Below are 20966 nucleotides of genomic sequence, written 5' to 3' on the forward strand. Positions count from 1 at the left end.
GTGCAAACTGCAAAACCTAGTGGATAACCTGCAAAAGTACGTCACTTGCTCAAAATGGATAGTCCATTCCTCAAACGCAAGTATTCATGTCAATGAAACTGCCAGTGTCATCAAAATGAGAAGTCTTGACACCATCGTTTATGAACAAGATAGTCAAATGGCTTTGTCATGTTTTCATTATGACAGTTTATTCTCTCAGTGTTTTCCAATGCAAAAAAACAGTCAGAACTTGGTGACACTACCTGAAAATGCTCAAGACAGCACTATACACTACTTGTACAGCCATTTGAAAACTACAGTAAAGTTATACATTGCTGTAGTTAGGGTAGTAAGTGAGTACAAGACACTGAATACGTATGTTTCACATTTTTACTGTATATGCTCTTTGCAATTCTACAGCATTGTGCAAAAGAAAAATACACTTCAGTCACTTACAGTTTTTCTCAGTTGCTTTGGTGCTTTTCTCAGATCAGAATGAAAATTCTCATAACTATTAGTTCAACCTCCGCAACATTTAGTCATTTGAGCACATCATAGTAGCAATTTCTCCTTCCTCTGAACACATTGCAAATGCTTTTGGACATGTAGGCTATCAGTTGCTTTCATACAATTCTCTGCTGTTTTATAACATTGTCATTTGGATACTAGCCTACTGTATGGCAAACAACATTTGAAAATAGCCTATACAGTGCCCATACAACATAAACATTTTGGTGTAACAGCAAGTTGTTATGTTCATGTCTGTGTGTTGTCATCCTCCAATATGTAAACTCAGCTTGTGTTAAAGGGAAGGATTCTAGGCTGTGTATTAGCACTGGATTTTTGTTGTTGTTGAGCACACACACACTAAGTGATTTTGTCAACAAACATTCTCCAGAATCACTGACTCCACCTTAAATTGGGTCAGAAAAACAGATAAACAGTATTATTAACCTTATTAGTAGTGTTGTTATTATTATCATTATTCTTGCATTGAAATGACTAAAGGCCTGCATTAAGAATGTATTTATCTATTTTAAAAGTGTGTTATTCTTTCTTACATGTGTTGTCACAAACCGACCAGAGGAGGAGGGGTGGCAGCAGCGTCTGTTTCTGCCGTTATCGGAGACCGAGAAGAAGAGTGCACCCAGCCGGAAGGATAGCGGTTGACAGAAGGACGGAGCCGTACAGTGTAGTGACTGTGGTGAGCAAGCTCAGGAAACATGCTGACCAATATCTCTAACGTGCTGAGAGCCGGCACTCAAAGACATGTAAGTACAAACATTAATACAATAAACGGGTTTAGCCACACAGCACAACACGGTATCCCTCTGAAACCTCCAATGCTTACACAAAACATACATGACATCGCTGTTCTGACCTTGTGAGGCCGAGCGGTAGCTTGTTTTGCTAACGCTGCTAAAGTCTTTGTACAAATCCAAACTCTTAATGATAGCTTCGGGTTTTTTGTCAGTTAAGGCAACGTCCTTTTAGAGGTTCACTGTGTGTTTTTCCCAGCGGTTTTTGTATTTAAATAATTAACAGTAAGCGTTGGTAACTGTCTTCGCAGGTATGTGGTACAAGTCAGAAACCTGAGAAGAGAAAATGGGTTAGCTTATTTTTGCTGCAATTTTGTCATCACTGGCAGGCCAGTCTCCTCCTAAACAGAGTGACATACGTTTTCATTTACAATTTGTAATGTGTTAAGCCCATTAAGAGCGATGTTTCCTACATCAATTAGTTGTCAGTTTAGAACATTGAACCTACAACTTTTCATACCTTGGCAGCTCATATTATAGAGCACTACCTCGGAGGTCCTTGAAGATTTCCTGAAATGTCCTCACCTATATTTGAATGTGTACATACAGTTATACACATAGATTAGTTATATAATCACAAATTATTAATAGGCAGGTGATTTTTGATGTTTCACACCATTCTGTTATTGTAGATGTTATATTGGTAAATGTAGATGGTTTGTTTTACATAATATGTTCTCTTCACCAATAGTTGCATGCGTTCTGTTTTTTGTTAAAAGCAGTGTTCCTTTTTTCTCTGCTTGTTACCCAAACATTATGTTTCACTAAACGGTGGCACATTTTAGTTCTAGGTAATCAATCCCAGTGCTCCTTTGGTGTCAACAAAAGGACCAAAATGTGCCATCAAATGTCTGGTCATTTTCTAGAGTTTTGTCAACTTATTTTTGGTCAGATTGTTGTCCATTTAAATCAATATTTTGCCAATTTGAAATGAACTCATTTAGATAAAAGTTGTGAATGTCTTACTTTGTGAAATGGAAAAAGGGGTTTTTATTGGAAAACATTTGTAAAAAAATTCAAGTCAAATAATGTCAATGTTATTTTATTTTTTAAAACAATATCTTTCTCCAACGGCAGGGAGCTGTAGTGGCCATGTCAGCACGGACGTATGCCGACTTTGTTTCCGAGGCCACCTTTGAAATAAAGGTGAGTTTCAACCTCCCTGAGTCATCTTTTCCTACTAAACAGGTCAATAGACCTTGGTGGTAGTTACTATGGCTATTTTCTTCCCCTCTAGAAATGTGACGTCCACAAGCTGGACGAGGCCCCGGCCACTCAGGTGGTGATGACTCGTGAAGAGGGTCTGAAGTTCTACCGCACCATGCAGACCATCAGGCGTATGGAGCTCAAGGCAGATCAGCTGTACAAGCAGAAGATCATTCGAGGATTCTGCCACTTGTACGACGGCCAGGTGGAGTGCACTATCATTTTCTTACTAAAGTATCTAAACCAAAAAAAGGGGTTTCAATGTTATAGGAATGATTTACGTTGTATGTAAAACAGATTCAACCAGATATCGTAAAGTTCTCAAGAACAAGTTTTATTTCAAAAGTTGACAGGATAAAAAAGGAAAAAAAATGAACACTATTGTTTGCTTTCTTCTTGTAGGAGGCCTGTGCGGTCGGTATTGAAGCGGGAATCAATTTGACTGACCACCTGATCACTGCGTACCGTGCCCACGGCTACACCTACCTCAGAGGAGGGACAGTGAGGGAGATCATGGCCGAGCTCACTGGTCAGTCTGAAACAACAATACATGTTCAGCCTCTAGATCATTTTGGAGCTCCAGTCATGAGATTCAAATAGTTCCTCTGTGTTTTCTCACCCTCTGCTCTCTGATGCCCATGTGTTTTTGCTTTTCATTTACAGGTAGAAGAGGAGGTATTGCAAAGGGGAAAGGAGGCTCCATGCACATGTACACCAAAAACTTCTATGGCGGAAATGGAATTGTCGGAGCTCAGGTATGACACTGCAGTCTATTGGGAGGCTGTTTGAAGCCCCAGTGGTCAATGGTTCATTTAGCTAGGTGTTCCTTTAGCCCCCCTTCTTTCTGATCTGTGTTTTAGTGAGGAGTGATAATGAGATTGGAATGTACAGATTCACATGTTGTAGGTGTAGTGTAAACAAACCTGTTCTAGTATGGTGTCAGATTGATGTTAAAGTGATAAGATGTATTAAGGGTAAATACTATAATTTCTCAATATTAGTTAACACTATTAAACCATGCCCATTTCTTAGACCTGGTTTTATGTTAACTAATAATGAGAAATTATAGTTGATTTTAAGGAAGGTAAAATTGGACGAAATGCTTGGCTTTCAGATATTCTTGATAATTTTTTCTGTAATTAACCACCCAGAATAATGACATTATGCTTGTCCCAAACACAATTACAAAGGGGTGAAGGGAACTGAAGTAGGAGAGGATGGAGAATCAATTATTAGCTCTCTAAATGAGCAAACTTGGTGGGACTCATCTGGTTGGGCATCCTATAAATTGATACATTATTTAAACATTTACTAAAATAAAAGGGAGCATAAGTTCATGTTCATGTGGGGAATCAACCTCTAATATGAAAACACAACCCAGGGGAGGTCGTTTATGTCTGATTATCACATATAGGCAAGTTGCTTTGAAGATAATATTGGCTTTGTAAATATATAAATTTGTTGCTGCCCTACATGCCACTAGGCATAAAGGGCAGTTAGTAAGTAAATATATATGTATACAAATTCATGTAAAACAGTAACTTTGTTTTGATACATTTGCTATTTTAACTGAATGAACCCACTGAAAACTGTTTGATGTCTTTATCCACATAGACATAGTCTGTTTTTCATAAGGAAGCATCTTGTATTGTAAACAATGTATACATTTATGATAAAATGTAATCCCAGACATCTCTGAATTCTCCTCAGGTTCCTCTTGGTGCTGGTGTGGCCCTGGCCTGCAAGTACAAGGGCAACAATGAGCTGAGTGTCAGTCTCTATGGTGACGGTGCTGCCAACCAGGTATGGCACAGAAATCCCAAACTTAAGATAAAAGAAGACCTTTACTAACCTGTTAATATATACAGACTTAATTCCTATCTAGAAATACAAAGAGCAATGATGTCTTTTTGCCACTTAAAAATATAAACATATGTATTTCACAGGGTCAGATTTTTGAAACCTACAATATGGCATCACTTTGGAAGCTGCCCGCCATCTTCATCTGTGAGAACAACAGGTACGGCATGGGCACTCCAGTGGAGCGCTCTTCAGCCAGCACAGACTACTACAAGAGAGGAGACTACATTCCTGGTCTCCGGGTAATGTTCTCACTCGTGTCTTAAAGCTTTTTCCCTAACTGATACAAACAACTTGAAATTAGAATTCATGAATGTTATTTCTATAATTTAGCACGGCTTTGTTTGTCCGGATATTGTTGGTGATAACATAACATCGCTCTGAGAAAAACTGTCTACCAGATAAATTTGCCGTAAAGTACAGTAGCCATAAACTTGACAGGTCATCACTTAACCGTTTTTTTTTGTGACAAGAAGTTGATAAAACAAAATGTTTTAGTAAATGAGTATGATTTATTATTTTCCCTTAAAGGGGCACAGACAGACTTAAAAAGTGCTAATGAGAATTGGAGTTAATCTGAAATGTTGTTTATCCGTTCAGGTAGATGGGATGGATGTTCTGTGTGTTCGGGAAGCGACCAAGTTCGCAGCTGATCACTGCAGAGCTGGAAAGGTGAGCTTAAAAAAAAATCATGTAATGATAAGAAGCAGGAAATGTGCTTGTCATTTTTCCAGCTAATGTATTTCTATCCTTCCTTTTTAATCAGGGTCCCATGCTCATGGAACTGCAGACCTACCGCTACCACGGGCACAGTATGAGCGATCCCGGTGTCAGGTAATATCAAACTTACCTGACCATTTGAATATTTGCTTTACCTTATAACTGACTATAACTCCTTCTGTTTGCTTTTAAAGCACTTTTATTTATTCAGTGATGTATTAATAATAATGTTATCTTCACTGTGCTACTGCCCCTTGCTTCTGCCACCGTCTCACCGTAGACGTCATGTTCTCTCCTTCCCCGCTGTAGTAGCCTAGCAACGCCTCAACCTCAGCCTAGGGATCGACTGAACACAGACACTGATATTGCTATCGGCTTTAGCAGACACATCCGTGGCTTAAATGACACAAGCAGGAATCTCTCCCCAAGTTCTGATGAGAAATGTAACCGCACCACAAACCTTAGCAAAGCTACTTACATTTTGTTCCCTTGATTTGATTATTTACCCAAATCAATTATCTTGATCGTAATTGTGCTCATTGAAAGTGTATTGCAGATAATCAACATTTTCAAATACTTGAAATCCAGCACTTGGATTTGGTATCAACGCTAACAATAACACAAAACAGATGATTGTATTAGCGCTTCCCTACAACATCCCTGCACCAATCTGTCCCCTCTCAGCTACCGCACACGTGAGGAGATCCAGGAGGTCCGCGGTAAGAGTGACCCCATCTCCCTGCTCAAGGACCGCATGCTCAGCAACAACATGGCCAGCGTGGAGGAGCTCAAGGTACCACATAGATTCACTGTGTTGCATTTTAAAAAAAGACTGTACTGTCTGTACTATCTTGCAATTTTTAAAATATATGTTTAAATACAGTAAACAGTGTACATATATATATATTTATTTAAAGTTAATTACAATAATGCAGACCAACAAAAATGGAGAGAAAGCTATTTTAGTGTGATGAAACATGCTTACAACAGCACAATGAGGTCCTATCCTTCATGGCCAAGGGGAAATGAGAGGGGCTTGAAAACATAGTGCTCACAGGACCAGAAATGTGTTTTGTTGCATAGATACAGGGGGTGTCTCACATAACCTCGTTCTCCCCTACCATGCCTGCAGTGATACAATGCTGGCTGTGAATAAAGGACTTAACACGCTTGTTTACAATTGTTTACAATTGTCAGACAACTTGAGGTGAAAAGAAGCACAATTTCTGCTGCAGAAGTTCTCTTGAGGTTTGGAATATTGTTTGAGAGTTAATAATAATAATAATAATAATAATAATAATAATAATAATAATAATAATAATAATAATAATAATAATACATTTTATTTATAATGCACTTTATATTCAAGAATCTCAAAGTGCTTCAGAGAGAAAAAAATAAAAAACTATTAAAAGGGGGAACCTCAAAGAAAGTTTAGCTAAATGCTCTTTTAGTTGAGTTGACAGTGCATTGCTTGAACACAGGAGACCCACTGTTTTGAGCTCCTTAACAAATGTATTGCTATAATTGTGGATGTTCCCTGTGTTGTGTTTGCAGGAGATTGATGTGGATGTGAGGAAGGAGATTGAAGATGCTGCTCAGTTTGCCACCACAGATCCTGAACCCCCACTGGATGATCTGTGCAACCACATCTTTCACAACAACCCACCGCTGGAAGTTCGCGGCGTGAACCCGTGGTCCAAGCTGAAGTCTGTCAGCTAAAGTTTTCATCACCCCCCCCATCTACACACTATTATATATATATATAAACCCCCGCCCCCCGTCCCCAGCTGCCCCTCACATATACGCACACAAAAGATGTACCGTAAACCATTGCCTCAGACCCAGAGCTTCAAGCATTAACAAGTCATTTCTATGCTGTACATTTTAAACAGCAGTGACCAAATTAACTAAAATATTCCCTATTTTCCCTCTTATTTATGTCCCCTGCTTCAGAAGAGCAATTAACTGCCATTAATTAAATTTGTACCATTTGAAAAGCAGCAAAGTATTTATATTTTTCATAAACCACGAATAGCCAATTCACCAAACGGCAGATCTTTAGATTTATGTTAAATACATAAAAACATCCCTAGCGTTTTAAACAAATATATGTTAATACCTGTGTTTTATCAATAGAGGGTTGTGTTTAAATCATATTGGCTTCCCTTAACATTGAGTACTAAGCATTTTTTATCTTTAGAAGGTTTTGTTAACCTGGCCCCAGGTGAATATATTTACTATATTTTAAATTAGCTTGTTTGATGATTATCTCTGGTAACCTCTGAGGCATGTAGCAATGTACTTCCATCACAGTTCATCTCATAAAGAGACTGACTGTAAAAAATTAAATTAAAAAGGCTTTGTACTCCTTAAGTGTACATGATAAACCGTTCGGTTTAAGGTTAACTAGTTCCTGTCTTTTGTCATTGAACCCCTTGTTACAAGGACACCATAAAAGGCAGCAGGGAATAGACTTAATATACCGTCAACATTGTCAATTCTCCACTTGTTTTGTGTGTAAGAGAGTTCGAAGGTTTGAAATATTTAAATCCATCTTGCCAAACCGAACATGTGCCTGGCAGATCTGGTGTTTGTTAGAGGAAGAATGTGTCGTATCATGTTTTGTCACACTCCAAGCTGAGCAGGTCATTCTGTGCATCTAGTGAGTTAAATGTTTGAAGACCTGCTCACAGTGTCCTTACATTCTTATGGTTATTCTGCAGGTGCTCACACTAATTTCATATATTTGGGGTATCTCTTGGTGCATATTATTGAGGATATTTATTCATCCTTAATAATGTTCACCTAAAATAACCTGAAACAACGGTGAACGTAAACATAATGACATTAATTCGGAGTGCATTCATCAGCTAAGCTTCACTATTGATATTCATTTGCCAAATTAGAGAGTTGTTTGGTAAATTATGGTTGGTTCAGCCAAGAGAGCATCAGCAGCAACATGTGTTGCTCACGAGGTGATTTGGGAGATTTTAACCACCTCAGCACTGGTACATTATTTTTTCAAATGTACATGGGTATGTTGACATTTTGAATTTCAGCCTGTTCTTTTTTCTTGTCTGGTACTTTGATGCATTATTGTGAAAAATTAAACGTCTGCACTGATACCTCAGGTAGCCCAAAAAGAAAACAGAACCTCCATATCAAAGTGCACTGCTTGCAGCAGGAAGAAAAAAATAAGAAAAAGTACACATTGTAACAATACTACTAGGCTATGGAAAGGGTACCAGAAGGGAAGGGTGTATTCTTTGTAATGTTGAAAGTATTTAGTCAGATAAAAAGACAGACTCATTTCAAATGTCAATAATACCTGTCCTAATACAACTGAAAATGCCTACAGTGCGAGTATTTGTTGTACTGTAATAAACTACTGTTACATTGAGGGCGGCAGATGACGCGCCATGAAAACATTGGTTTTATGTGCGCGCCATTGTAATAAAAAGACTGTAAGGGACTGATATTGTGTTGGCTCTATTGTTTTCTCTAAAACTTTAACCTAGTAGCCTACTGCTGTGAATAGTGGTCATTGTGCACTGCTTTTTGAAAGCATACTATTTAGAATTGGTGTATGAATGCATTATGCCATGGCTTTTAAACGTAATTTATATTTAGTTGGAGGACCAAAGCATTAAAATGAAAAGAAAACAGATTTCTTTATAAAGGTCAATAATAACTGGTATGGCTTTTTATTCTTGTTAATCGTGAAACTTAAACCTTTGCACAAACTAATTGATCGGTGTGGAGGAATGCTATGCTGGATGATATAGGCTAGATACTGTGGCGTGGGGCAGAGTGAAAAAGAGATAGGGCGGACCATGGATTTTTTCTTGAGGATGCAGGCATCATTTAATTCTTAAAAGTGTTTTATGCAGAAATACAATCTAAACATTGTAGCCTATTATAAACCTAAATAAATAAATAACCATAGCCTACCGTGTGAGCTTTCTTGCCAATGTTCAGAAGAGTTAGCTTTTACATATTTTGTCCGTAATTTTTCCATCCACTCAGACAGTGCATGTCTTCAGTACCGCGACAGCACCTGACGGCTTTTTCCTCTCACGTGAACCGTGGTTGGCCCAAACGATATAAAATGTTACCAGCAGGCAGCGCCAAACTCAAACAAGTAGGCTATGTAGTTTGGTCTGGCTTTGCGAGGCTATAAAATATAGTCTGAAGTAGGCTACCACTATTCAGGGGAAAAAAAAACAATTGCCCCTATAAAAGTAAATAAATATCAGAAAAATTAGCCTAAATAAATTTTCTGAGACAGCTACACACAGCCTAAGCTCCGTAAACGGACAATGTGCAAGCTACACTGGGCCCCTTTGTTCACATAGACGGCGGCCTACCAGTTTACAGAACCTAGGCTTTGTATTAACACCAGATTTTTTTTCAGCGCACGCAGTTCAAACAGGTAGCCTAGCGGTCCTGGATTGTGAGGATAAGGGATTTAGACGTCAATCGTTCTTTAGGATCACCGACCCCACCTTTAATATGAAAAGCCACAGTTAGAACTAACTAGCATTTACTCAAAATGCAAATGTATTTTCATCTAATCCATCTATATCTTTTAGATTTTTTTAAGACGAAAAATAAAATAAAGTAGGCCTAGGACGCAGGAAACTTTTTTGTTTAACACTTTGTTTCGCATGGACTTGTTTGTATTCATTTGTGTTGTCAGTGTAACATTGTATACTTGAAATTGCAAACATCAGTAGATTTAAGTCTTTCTCCCAGAATTTGTTTTGCTGATGAATGCCTTATTCAAGAAATATAAGATTTACAGGGGGATGAGTCGAAGAGAGACTGGAAATGAAAGTGATGGAGCTGAATATAATGCTGCATGTTTGTGTGAGGTGAGCAGGACTGTTCCATTTTAACCACTTTTTTCAGATAAAATAAAATAAACATATCAATGTTATTTATTTACAATGATAAATATAATGTTTATGTTTCATATGCATACAACCCTGAACAGAATAGAATGTTCCTGGGTTCTATTTGACATCATAGTTGTTACATTCCATAGAACCTGTTGATGCACTAGCTCAGTCACAAACTGTTCAGCTCAGAGAGAGTACTAGTCACTTATTTCTACTTGTGAACATTTTAGTTGCGTGTGTTATTTTGGAAGATATGGATAATCAAGAATCACCAAACATCTTCCATCAGTTGTGGAAGCGGACCCAGAGGAAGTTCAATGATTTGGATGTGAGTATAAGCAGCTTCACTGATCTCTGACCTGCCTGCTTTGCACATCTGAAGGTCTTTCAGAAATGATGACGATCTTAAAACTTCTCCGGCATTTGATAAAAAACAGTTTTCTCATCTTTTTTCAACTCAACTGCGATTATTCCCCGAGTGACTCAGTTGTAATGTAATGTTTGTACTTATATTTCCACAACAGACTGGGAGCCGGTGGAGTCAGGAGAACCCTGAAGGCTACAACACCAGTGAGTCTCAGGTCCTGCATATACAGAGAATTGAGAGGGCTGTCTCAGCTCACAGGGCAGAGAGGCTGTGCTCTGCCAGGAAATCCCAAAATGATGCTGTCCTGGGGAGGCTGGGACTCTCCGTTCAGGACGGTGCCCTGCCTTCCCTCCCCAGAATAAGCACCAAACCCCCTATGCAAGCCAGGAGGATGAGCCCTCTGTCAGATGGAGCTTTTTTGAACAAAGAGGACATGGAGAGAAACCGGAGGAGTTTGGATAAGGAGGAGGACAATGACACCTTCTGGGAAAAGGTTCTTATTGGCAGTCAGATGGCTTCACTTGCATGTAAGGAGGCTAAGATGGCGGTGGACAGAGAAGGCAGCCCGACTGGCTCCATAGGTTATATGTATACCTCTGCTGATGCTCAAACACCTAGTGAGCTGAGGGCCATTCCTCTACTCGAGGTGACACACTTCAAACCATCTCCGCCTCCTCCTCGAGGAGCTGCCCCTCATTCCTGCAGAAGATTGTCTCGCCTGCCTGTGTTCACTGCCAAAATCATTGGAGAAGGTCAGTACCTTTATAAAAAAAACACTGCTAAAGTTAACATATTGTGCTCATTTTCAGTTTCAAAACTGTAATTTGGGTTTCTACTACTAGAAACTGTTTTCATGGTGTATATTGCTCCAAAAAATTATGCCCATTTTTTGTTTATTCTCAACAGAAAAAGAGATGGCCAATGGATGTAGGCTCCAATCGGCTACGAGTAAAGTCCAGGCTATTATGGACAAACTGGGGCGTATCCAGCGCAACTACGTCCCTGTTCCCCGACCCCAAGAGGCTGCCAAAAGGAGCCATGTGCTGGAGGCTTTGGCCCCAACCCCACCAACAGTTTCTCAAACCAAGAAAAGAAGAACTAAACCAGGGACCATCTTGCGCCCTGTAAAGCGCATCCCCAGTACTTCAAGCGATAGAAAGGTTGAGCTGCAGCCATTAACCAATCCTTGGGAAAGCCTGTCTCTGTTCTTCCAGCTACTCTCTTCAGACGACTGGTAAGACACTGACACCAGAGAGCAGACTCTTTTTTACCACCTCAGCGTATTGATCTTTAGTTGTTATGTTGCAGATAGCTAAGTTTAATATCTAATTTGTCAGTTTAGACATTAATTCGCCCTGCCCAAAGCTCCTTTTCCAGAACTTATACGTAAGTGGAGTCAGCGATTCTTTGTCAAAATCACTTATGGTCAAAATCAGTGATTATCTCCTCGCAACTGTCGGCACTGTGTTTGCACTTCGAAAAAATTGTAAGGAGATATTCACTGATTTTGATAAAAAGTGATATTGACATCATGCTTCCCGCCAAAATCACTGACTCCACCTTTAAATGACGAGCCAGTAAAGATTGTATAAATCAGCATAACCTGCACGTGTGTAGGGGCTATACATTTGTTCTTCCTAAAGTATTGCACAATGAGGCTTATTAATTGAACCATGCAGGTCGAAGAAAATGACCGGCTTGATGACCCTGCAGGCTCTGGCACGGTACCACTCAGAGTACCTGACGAACAAACTCCATGAAGTGTGTCTGGTCCTCATTGAGGAGGTATAGTACACACTTTCCTCTTTGTATCTATGTCTCCATGTGGTTCTCATTCGCCCAACATGTGTTAACGCTACAGTTTGGTCTGTTGACTGATGATGGTTATCCTATCTATACAGGTGAAAAACTTGCGCTCATCAGTGGCCTGTGCGGCTATGGACGTGTTAGCTGAGCTTTACGTTCAGCTCCAGAAGACCATGGACCCAGAGGTGGAGAGAACGGGCAGAGCACTGCTCCTCAAACTGGCACAAACTACAAACGACTTTATCATCCAGCAGGCCAATCTCGCACTAGATGCCATGGTGGAAAACTGCAGCCATGGTCGGATCATGGGTGCCCTCTTGAACACTGGGATGAGGTGAGAGGAGAGAAGAGACAAGGCTGCATTTGTTTTTTATCAGCATGAAAAGGCTTGAATGAAGTGAATTGAAAAACAGTCACTTGATTTGTTTGTCACGTAGGCCTCCTTGTCTTTGTTCTTCCTCAGCCACCGTTGTGTCGCAGTCAGAGGTAGCATGGCCCAACACCTGCACCAGCTGGCTAACAGCATTGGAGCAGCTCACATCCTGACAGCGGGAAAGAGCTTCACCATGCGCTTCCTTATAGCGGTCTCTAAAATGTGTGTGGATGCTGCACCACAAGTGAGGTGGGTTTATCAAGTTCTACATGGTTCAGTTTACAAACTTCTAACTTGTGACTTGTAGCACTGTTTTTATTTTCAACATTGTGCTTAATGAGAAATGTATTCCTCCACACAGGCACTACGGGCAAATGATCTTCCACGATCTGGCTCTACACAAAGACTTTCTGAACCTGTGGACAAAGATCATTCCAGAAAAAGAAAGAGGGTCGCTGGACAAGATCTTAAAAAATGCCAAGAAGTGAATCTGATATGCAACATTGCAGTTGCACGTGTATATTCATTTCTGATTGTTATTGTTGTAATAAATATTATTTTGTACTGTAAATGCACTTGTCTTTTCAAAGTTATTTGTAAGAGGCTTTTTGAGTTGGCTCAAAAACATAACCTGCAGTATGGAGAATACAGAACAAAACCACAAGCAGAACCACTTTCAATTTTGTCTTTTATTAACTTTAACTTTAAATTTACATTTCTACGGGATATGGTCTTCCACTGAGCCAAATCTTTTATTTTCATACATTTATATTTTAATTTGAGTCTCTTGTTAAAATGCCAATGATTCGAATAGAGTTAATTTGAAAAAGAAAAGCCACTTTATGTTATATTTTAGCAATTGGGCTTTCAATTTTTTTCAATGTTTTGAATAGGCCTACATCGATTTATTTTATCATGCCTTCCACGTTGAGGATATAGCAACACAACATTTGTGAATAATGAGGAACTAGGCCTGCTATAGTAATAAGTTATTACGATACATTTTTCAGTAGAAATTATTATAGCTTCTTGTCCTTTAAAATTGCTCTACACTGGGGAGTTTTAAAACAGATGAAATCTATATTAAGGGATTTTTATGCCAGCTAATAATGCAAGGATTTCCACAAGCTTTTGATAAAATAAAATAAATCACAGATATAAAACAGTTGCTGCTCCAATTGTTTGTGTAAAAGTAAGGTAGGTTTATCCCATAGATAGTATATTATATTATCTTCGCTAATTAGCTCCAGAAGATGGCGGTAATGCAAAAAGAAGGACGCCACCTGCAGCAGAACCTAGATGAAGAAGACGAAGAAGAAGCGGAGAAGGAAGAAGGCTCTTCAAATCCAATCCCACACTAAAAACCTGAGACGCGTTGCCCAGTCGGTGGCTACGTGCTCTCACAGCAACAACACTATGGAGTTTGTCTCCCACACGAACCTGAAGAAGGAGCTTCTCTGCGTCGCTCTCCTCCACTGCTTCCTCCTACTCACATCTGCAGAGGAAGGCGCTCATGCCAAAAACTCCCAGTGTCACAACTACGCGGGAGGACACGTCTATCCTGGGGAGGCTTTCCGTGTGCCCGTGTCTGACCATTCCCTGCACCTCAGCAAAGCCAAGAGTGAGTTTCACTTCCCATAGGCGGCAAAATCAGTGTTTATTTCCCCCCCAAATGTTCTGCTAAACGCAAGCAGCTGCTGTAGCTCTTGCGTGTTGATCCTGACAAAAGAAAACAAACTGTCGGTGTCTGTCCGTCTGTGGTGCCTTCAGGCAGCGCGTGGTGATATTTGATTGGCTGTGCAATGCATTATGGTTTTATTCTTACATTTAAATTGTTTTGGTAAAAACTTTTGATCGCAGGCTTTTTTTGTTTTGTAGGACACGTCAGTCAATGAATTCATTCTCGTTCCTCCCTCCGCCCCTTCCCGAGTTGGCGAGTCCTCATCATAGATCTGTCCAAACACATGACCTGTGCAGCCTGTCTGGCCAGGCTCCAGCACGGCTCACTAATGATAACGCTACTGGGTGTGGGAGTGGGACAAAATAAAATATACACTTGCAAACTACCAGAGGCATCTTTTAAACTCACGTGGTCAGCCTTGTAAACAAATTCATTGGAAGGTTTGCGTTAAGTCGTTCCACTTCTGGACTCACTCATCCAGTGTGTCTTCTGTTTGTCATGTGTCATCATGAGTTTTTGGGGACTTTACCGGACTTTACCCTCCCCATAGCCACCACAACACAGAATGTTGTATGGCTTCTGAATTCCAAACCTAACTTATAGTTTTAAATGTGTTTATCATACGTAACTAAATATACTTACAATCATCTAAAGTAAAAGTAGCCTACTCATTCTGCAGAAAGTGTTTTACTAACATCTGGATTAATATTACTGCTGCACTATGTGTATGTTGCATTTTACTGCTGTAAATGAAGGCAGCGATCCTTTTAAAGCCTTCTTATCATGCCTCTGTATGCGGGTGTATCAGGCACAGAGACTGGGAAATGCACAGACTGCACCAAACTGCTACAGGCATTGGCTATCTGAGACAGGGGATATCAGCATTAGAATGCATCTCTGTGAGATCATCATATGTTTGTTGTGTCTCTGTCCTGTTAGAAGAATGCATCTCTATATAGCATTGTATACAGTAGTTCAAGAAGTAGGAGAATATTCTCAACCCAAGAATTCATTAAAAAAAATGTCAAAAACCAAAACCAATGTAGAGAATACTCCAGTAAAGTATCTGGAAAGTGAATACACTTGGTTACATTCCACCACTGCTTGTTCCGCTTGTCTCTCTCATGTTGTCCATTGAAGTTGAGTCAAACATGTCAAAATGATGTAATGCATACAATGTGAGAAGAAAAGTCCTTAAAATAAGGATGATGTATTAGGTCAAATGTAAAAGACTGTGCACTGAAATGCTTCATTACCATCTCTATAGACTGTGCATATGGCATGTGTGACACAATTTTTATTATTTTTTTTATATAGGAATATTTCAAGGACCCAATTTATAAAATAAAATAAAGAGTTCCCAACCAAAATGTGAATATTGGTCAAATGAAATAATAGATGTAAGTCAACGTGTGATTATTGTACTGTATTTGAGTTTGGATATACTTCACCTCATGGTCTCCAAACTACTAAAAATATGTTTCAATGTGCCATTTAAAAGCTGTGATATATAACCTCAAAAATATCTTTAAAAAAAATTGTGAAATATTTATTTGACATGCAACAACAACGTGTCATGGATGCAAGTATTCCCTCTTTCATCAATCAATGTTTTTTCTTCCTTCTTGCTTCAGTTTCAAAGCCTGCACCACACTGGGAAGGAACGGCGGTCATCAACGGTGAATTCAAGGAGCTGAAGCTGTCGGACTACAAAGGCAAATACCTCGTCTTTTTCTTCTACCCCCTAGACTTGTGAGTACACCAACCACTCTGAGACACACATTATATATAAGTGCTAGTCTAGTCTCATGCTAGTGTGATTTTCTCTTCTGTCTTTTTGCAGCACATTCGTTTGCCCCACTGAGATCATTGCCTTCAGTGATCGTGTGCATGAGTTTCATGCCGTCAACACAGAAGTGGTTGCCTGTTCTGTCGACTCCCAGTTCACCCACTTGGCCTGGTGAGACTCAAACATTTTGACTAGCTTGTGCTCTAGAGATCTGCTCCCAAGTTTTCGCTGAGGCGTAAATAAATATTTCTCACATTTCTTGGTATTGACAGGATCAATACAGCCAGGAAGGTAGGGGGACTTGGACCAATGAAAATCCCTCTGTTATCTGACCTCACCCACCAGATCTCAAAAGACTATGGAGTGTACCTGGAGGACCAGGGACACACACTGAGGTATAGTTTCACATTTACTTTTACTGCCATTGTAAAAGCTATAAAGGGCGATTAACAACGTTATGCCAGTGTGTATTTGAGCCTTCTAAAATGTGGACTGATGTGTTTGATAACTTGATAAGTCACAGGCAAAACGGTAGCCTGGTGAAGACCAGCCTAATCTTGAGAGCTTCGTTTCTCCCCCTCAGATCAGTCTGGACTTTCTCCAATCGCCGTGGGAAGGAGACCTGTCAATCAGGACCCACTTTCTGACCTAACATTAGCCCCTTATAGTAGAAGGCAGCTTCTGATTGGTTCATATAGTCGTCAATCTGGCCTAGTGAGACCAAAGGCTAGATGATGACTACATGAACCAATTAGGGCTGCCTTCCACTAACAAATGGCGGCCCCACGAGAAAGTCTTGACTGTTCTGTGGTAGAGAGAAAAATGTGAAGCTCGTGAGATGTGGTTGGTCTTCTTACCAAGCTAGTAAAACTGCAATTCGAAGATGATGTCGAAGTTAACAGTAAAGCACTAACAGTATGCCACGCCTGAATCAACCACAGGGGACTCTTCATCATCGATGACAAAGGCGTCCTGAGGCAGATCACCATGAACGATCTTCCTGTGGGGAGATCTGTGGATGAGACTCTGCGGCTGGTGCAGGCCTTCCAGTACACCGACAAACACGGAGAAGGTACGAGGAGCTCCCTTTTTCATGCTCAAATGACAGCTGAAACTCATTCCTTATTATGACATGGCTATATGGAGTAACTAATTACTGGTGGTCAGTGGATTTTTGAGCTGTTTTTCTTGTGCTGACTGGAATTGTGTCATTGTTTTACAGTGTGTCCAGCAGGATGGAAGCCAGGCAGTGACACAGTGAGTATTAGCCTACTGTTAAATATAATTATTACATGACAAGCGGTCTCAGTCCATTTTGCAAAAACTTAAGTATTTAAATTCTCAAATAAGCTATGACAAATAAGGTAGGCCTACTTTGGACTGCCTGCCACTATTGCCTAAAGCTAGCTACTTATACTTCTGATTTTTAAATAGAAATTCAACTTATTCTCATGCCCGAATTATTTTATTGGGGAAGGAAATACAGCTTTTTAAACCAAATGACTAGTGGACTATTTAGTAGTCAGGTATCTTAAGTATACACAGCTTTTCTTTTTAGCATATTGTTTATTTCTATTGTGCAGTGTATATTATCATAATTATTATGTACTAATTTAAATGTATTCTTTCACGCAGATCATTCCCGACCCTTCAGGCAAGCTGAAGTATTTTGATAAACTGAACTGATTTGCATCATTGAAATCCACCAACTAACTGAAAGTTCAAATAAAAAGTGTTTTCCTAAACTGCTGTCTCTCTGGTGTTTTTATGTTTAACACAAAAATTGTGGCTTAAGCTCCCGTAATGCTTTGTTTACCCGGGAGCAGACAGTTTCAAAGCTAACATCACACAGGGGAAGAACAGCTGTGGTTGATGTGAATTCACCCAGTGGGTGCCAGATGCTGCCACTGAAAGTGTAGCTGACTAATGACTGGGAGAGCATACAACAAAATAGTATTGTTTTTTTTGCAACTGAACTATGCAAAAAGTAAAAAAAATATAAAGTTCTGGAATGAACATCAAATCTGTGCATTGATTACAGGTGCACTTGGTAATTTCGTTGCTCTGTACTTGTGACATGTGCAATGACAATAAAGTATTAATTCACTTATTTGAGGACAGTGAGTACAAATTAGTAAAATGTACTTAAAGTATCAAAGTTAAAACATGCTTATAATTGTTCTTGAATGTACTTATATGCTACAGCACTGCTTATGTAAAAACAAACTTTGTGAAAAGACTATGATTGACTTATAGGGCCTGACAACTGCAGCTGAAAAGTGCCTCCAAAAGCATAATGTCTTGTTTAAGAGGGAAGTTTCCAGTGTGTTCGTAATAACAGGAAAATTGCTCTTGGAATAAAAGTCAACCAAAATCGGGGTCTTTCTGAGGTCATTTGAGGAATCAATACAAATGCATAAAACATTTTGACAACATTATGCTTTCCTGGTTATCATTACACCAGAAGGTGTCGCCACAACACAGCCTCTATAAGCTCCCACCTGCTCATTCCTGGCTATTGACGACCCAAACTGACCCAACTAAAAAGCCCATTTTGATAAGGAATGGCAAGGTAAAAAGCCCATTTTGATAAAAAGGACAAAAGATGAGAGGTTGTGTCAAAGCTTAGCTCAGTAATTTAGAATATGTAGGATACATACATGTTGTTTAATTTGCCTAAACATAGGTTTGTATTTTTTCAACATTTCACCCTGTTTTGTCCCACTAGTTTCAGGCCGGTGCTGGTTCGCAGTTGGACGTAGCCTATTCACAATAATCCCGCCCCATCGTCTGACGTAAGCAGTTCCTGGTTGCAGCCAATGGACGTAATACGTAACAATAGAGATCCAACTCAGCAAAGAGTTTGGTTCCGCTTTTGGAACCAGTTTTCCTGGCTGAATATCGGATATTTTGCGGTGGAAAAGTAAAGTATTTGCTGGGGTAAGTTATAACAACTGGGCTATTGTTGATTTGAACAGTGATTTTCACATTGATAGGCTATATGGGAAATGGTGGTTGATATTCTTTACTCGGCTTTACAGAAATGTTATTGGCCATGTCTTCCAGGTCTGGTTAAATATCTACCTTTCGAAATGACACGTGAAGTAGGCTACCTGCAGTGATTGCCACAGAGATAAGGTCAACCTTTATATAGCCTACTATCTATTGGGTCAACAGAGGGAGGGGAACAAAGGGAAACGGGGCGTGAAGTGCTGCTTGTCCATTTTCTTGATTATTGCACAGCTTTAATTACCTACCTCCTCCAGGTATAAGGGAGTGACTGAGGCTGACTCGCTCACTCTGTGCGACCCTTCCAATGCAACTCTTTAATTTCTGGTCTTCTACAGTCATTGCCCGGGGATGAACTCCTGAGGTGCGGATGAAGAAACAAATTTTGCTTTTATTCACATTCAGAGGACTAGTGAGCAAAGGGAAAAGGGGCAAAAAGAGAAAATGGATAAATTCATATTGAGGAAAGCTGAACCCAGTGATGTGCCAACTATCCTGCGACTAATAAAGGTGAGCCCAATGTTAAAGTTGGCTATTAATAGCAAAAACTATTATTACTGTTATGAATTTGAGTTCCATTACAAAAAAAAATAGATCTTGTTTCGGTTTCTTTCTTTTTGCCTTCATAGGAACTTGCTAAATTTGAAGAGATGGAAGAGAAGGTTGTGCTGACTGAGAAAGGTGCTTTCATTTCACCCACTTAGTGTACATTGGATTGAACTATGTTGAACTATAAGTGTAGCCTACAATTTAAAAATACATGTAACTGTATTTTCAAAAACAAAAAGCCTTCCCACACATTCTCATAAAGTGTCCCACTTGTAGATCTACTTGAAGATGGCTTTGGTGATCATCCGTTCTACCACTGTTTGGTTGCTGAAGTCCCAAAAGAGCAAATGAGCTCAGAGGGTAAAAACACATCTCTTACACAATAACTACACAGTCTGAGAGATATTTCTTAAGAAATAGGTTCACCCTTCAAATTTGACCACTCATGTGTGTTGATTTCTTCCAGGCTACACTGTGATTGCCTTCGCCATGTACTATTTCACATATGACCCTTGGATTGGAAAGCTGCTGTACTTAGAAGACTTCTATGTCATGCAAGACTTTCGGGGTGAGGTTGTCGACAGTATATAATGGTTGTTATATGTTACTGATTAAATGTTTTTGTGGGGCTTTCTTTTTCTCTTGTTATGTCACTGTTTTAATCACTCACTGTACATTGAATCTTTGACCAGGTCTTGGCATTGGTTCACACATCCTGAAGGTTCTGAGTGAGGTATGTTTGTTGATGTGCAGTTTAAGCTGCTTTGAAACTTAATTTCAATTGTACAATTGTACTGTCTCTGTGCTTTAGTTTTATTTTTTCTTATTTTTTTCCCCTATAGACGGCAGTGAAGACTCGTTGTAGCGGCATGCACTTCCTTGTGGCAGAGAACAACACAAAGTCCATTGAGTTCTACAAGCGAAGAGGAGCGGCGGATCTCTCCTCTGAGGAGGGCTGGCGTCTTTTTGAGATAGAAAAGGAGGACCTGTTGAAAATGTCTGCCTAAAAGAGTTTACTGAGACTTTACTTGTTTGTGCCAGTTGTCTTGTTTTGCTTGGTCAGCGATTTGGCGCAGTATTAATATATACATTTACAAATCAGCTGTTACTGACACTAAAAAGTTCCTGCTAATTACACAATTGGATATTTATGGAAATGTCTGCTAATACGTGAATGAACTCTCACATTATAGAACAACTATGCTAATAGCCAATACTGCTGGCAGATAATGTGTTTAATTGAAATGTTTTTTCGAGGCCTGTATGGGGAAAAGTAAACAAAAAATAAACATAATATTGTGTATTGGAAGATTTCTTCCTGTTTTTTCTTGTTTTTAGTCCTGCCACCCTTGGGTCCTGAGAGCCAGGTTGGGAACACTGGAATAATGATTTGCTTTTGCAGTC

At 39.6% G+C, this 20966-nt stretch overlaps 3 protein-coding genes across 3 annotated transcripts; all 3 read left to right on the forward strand.

Annotated features, from left to right (window-relative positions):
• The first annotated feature begins 1114 nt into the window (after positions 1-1114).
• Positions 1115-8559, forward strand: pdha1a (pyruvate dehydrogenase E1 subunit alpha 1a). The gene is made up of 11 exons (XM_080040619.1): positions 1115-1250; positions 2376-2444; positions 2536-2709; positions 2907-3033; positions 3168-3259; positions 4215-4307; positions 4451-4606; positions 4965-5036; positions 5131-5198; positions 5769-5877; positions 6642-8559. Exons 1-11 carry the CDS (start codon positions 1203-1205, stop codon positions 6804-6806), a joined length of 1173 nt encoding a protein of 390 aa, XP_079896745.1. The 5' UTR covers positions 1115-1202; the 3' UTR covers positions 6807-8559.
• A 5282-nt stretch (positions 8560-13841) lies between these two features.
• Positions 13842-17749, forward strand: prdx4 (peroxiredoxin 4). The gene is made up of 7 exons (XM_080041654.1): positions 13842-14155; positions 15850-15967; positions 16059-16175; positions 16277-16399; positions 16946-17076; positions 17227-17261; positions 17640-17749. The coding sequence occupies exons 1-7, from the start codon at positions 13951-13953 to the stop codon at positions 17688-17690; spliced, it is 780 nt and encodes a 259-aa protein (XP_079897780.1). The 5' UTR covers positions 13842-13950; the 3' UTR covers positions 17691-17749.
• Positions 17750-18813: 1064 nt separating this feature from the next.
• On the forward strand, positions 18814-20871 carry LOC307260737 (diamine acetyltransferase 1-like). Its single transcript, XM_080041035.1, has 7 exons — positions 18814-18944; positions 19352-19523; positions 19643-19694; positions 19839-19922; positions 20029-20130; positions 20255-20295; positions 20405-20871. Exons 2-7 carry the CDS (start codon positions 19458-19460, stop codon positions 20567-20569), a joined length of 510 nt encoding a protein of 169 aa, XP_079897161.1. The 5' UTR covers positions 18814-18944; positions 19352-19457; the 3' UTR covers positions 20570-20871.
• Positions 20872-20966: the final 95 nt, after the last annotated feature.

This window comes from Ammodytes marinus (assembly GCF_949987685.1).
Source record: "Ammodytes marinus genome assembly, chromosome: 14".
NCBI lineage: Eukaryota > Metazoa > Chordata > Actinopteri > Uranoscopiformes > Ammodytidae > Ammodytes > Ammodytes marinus.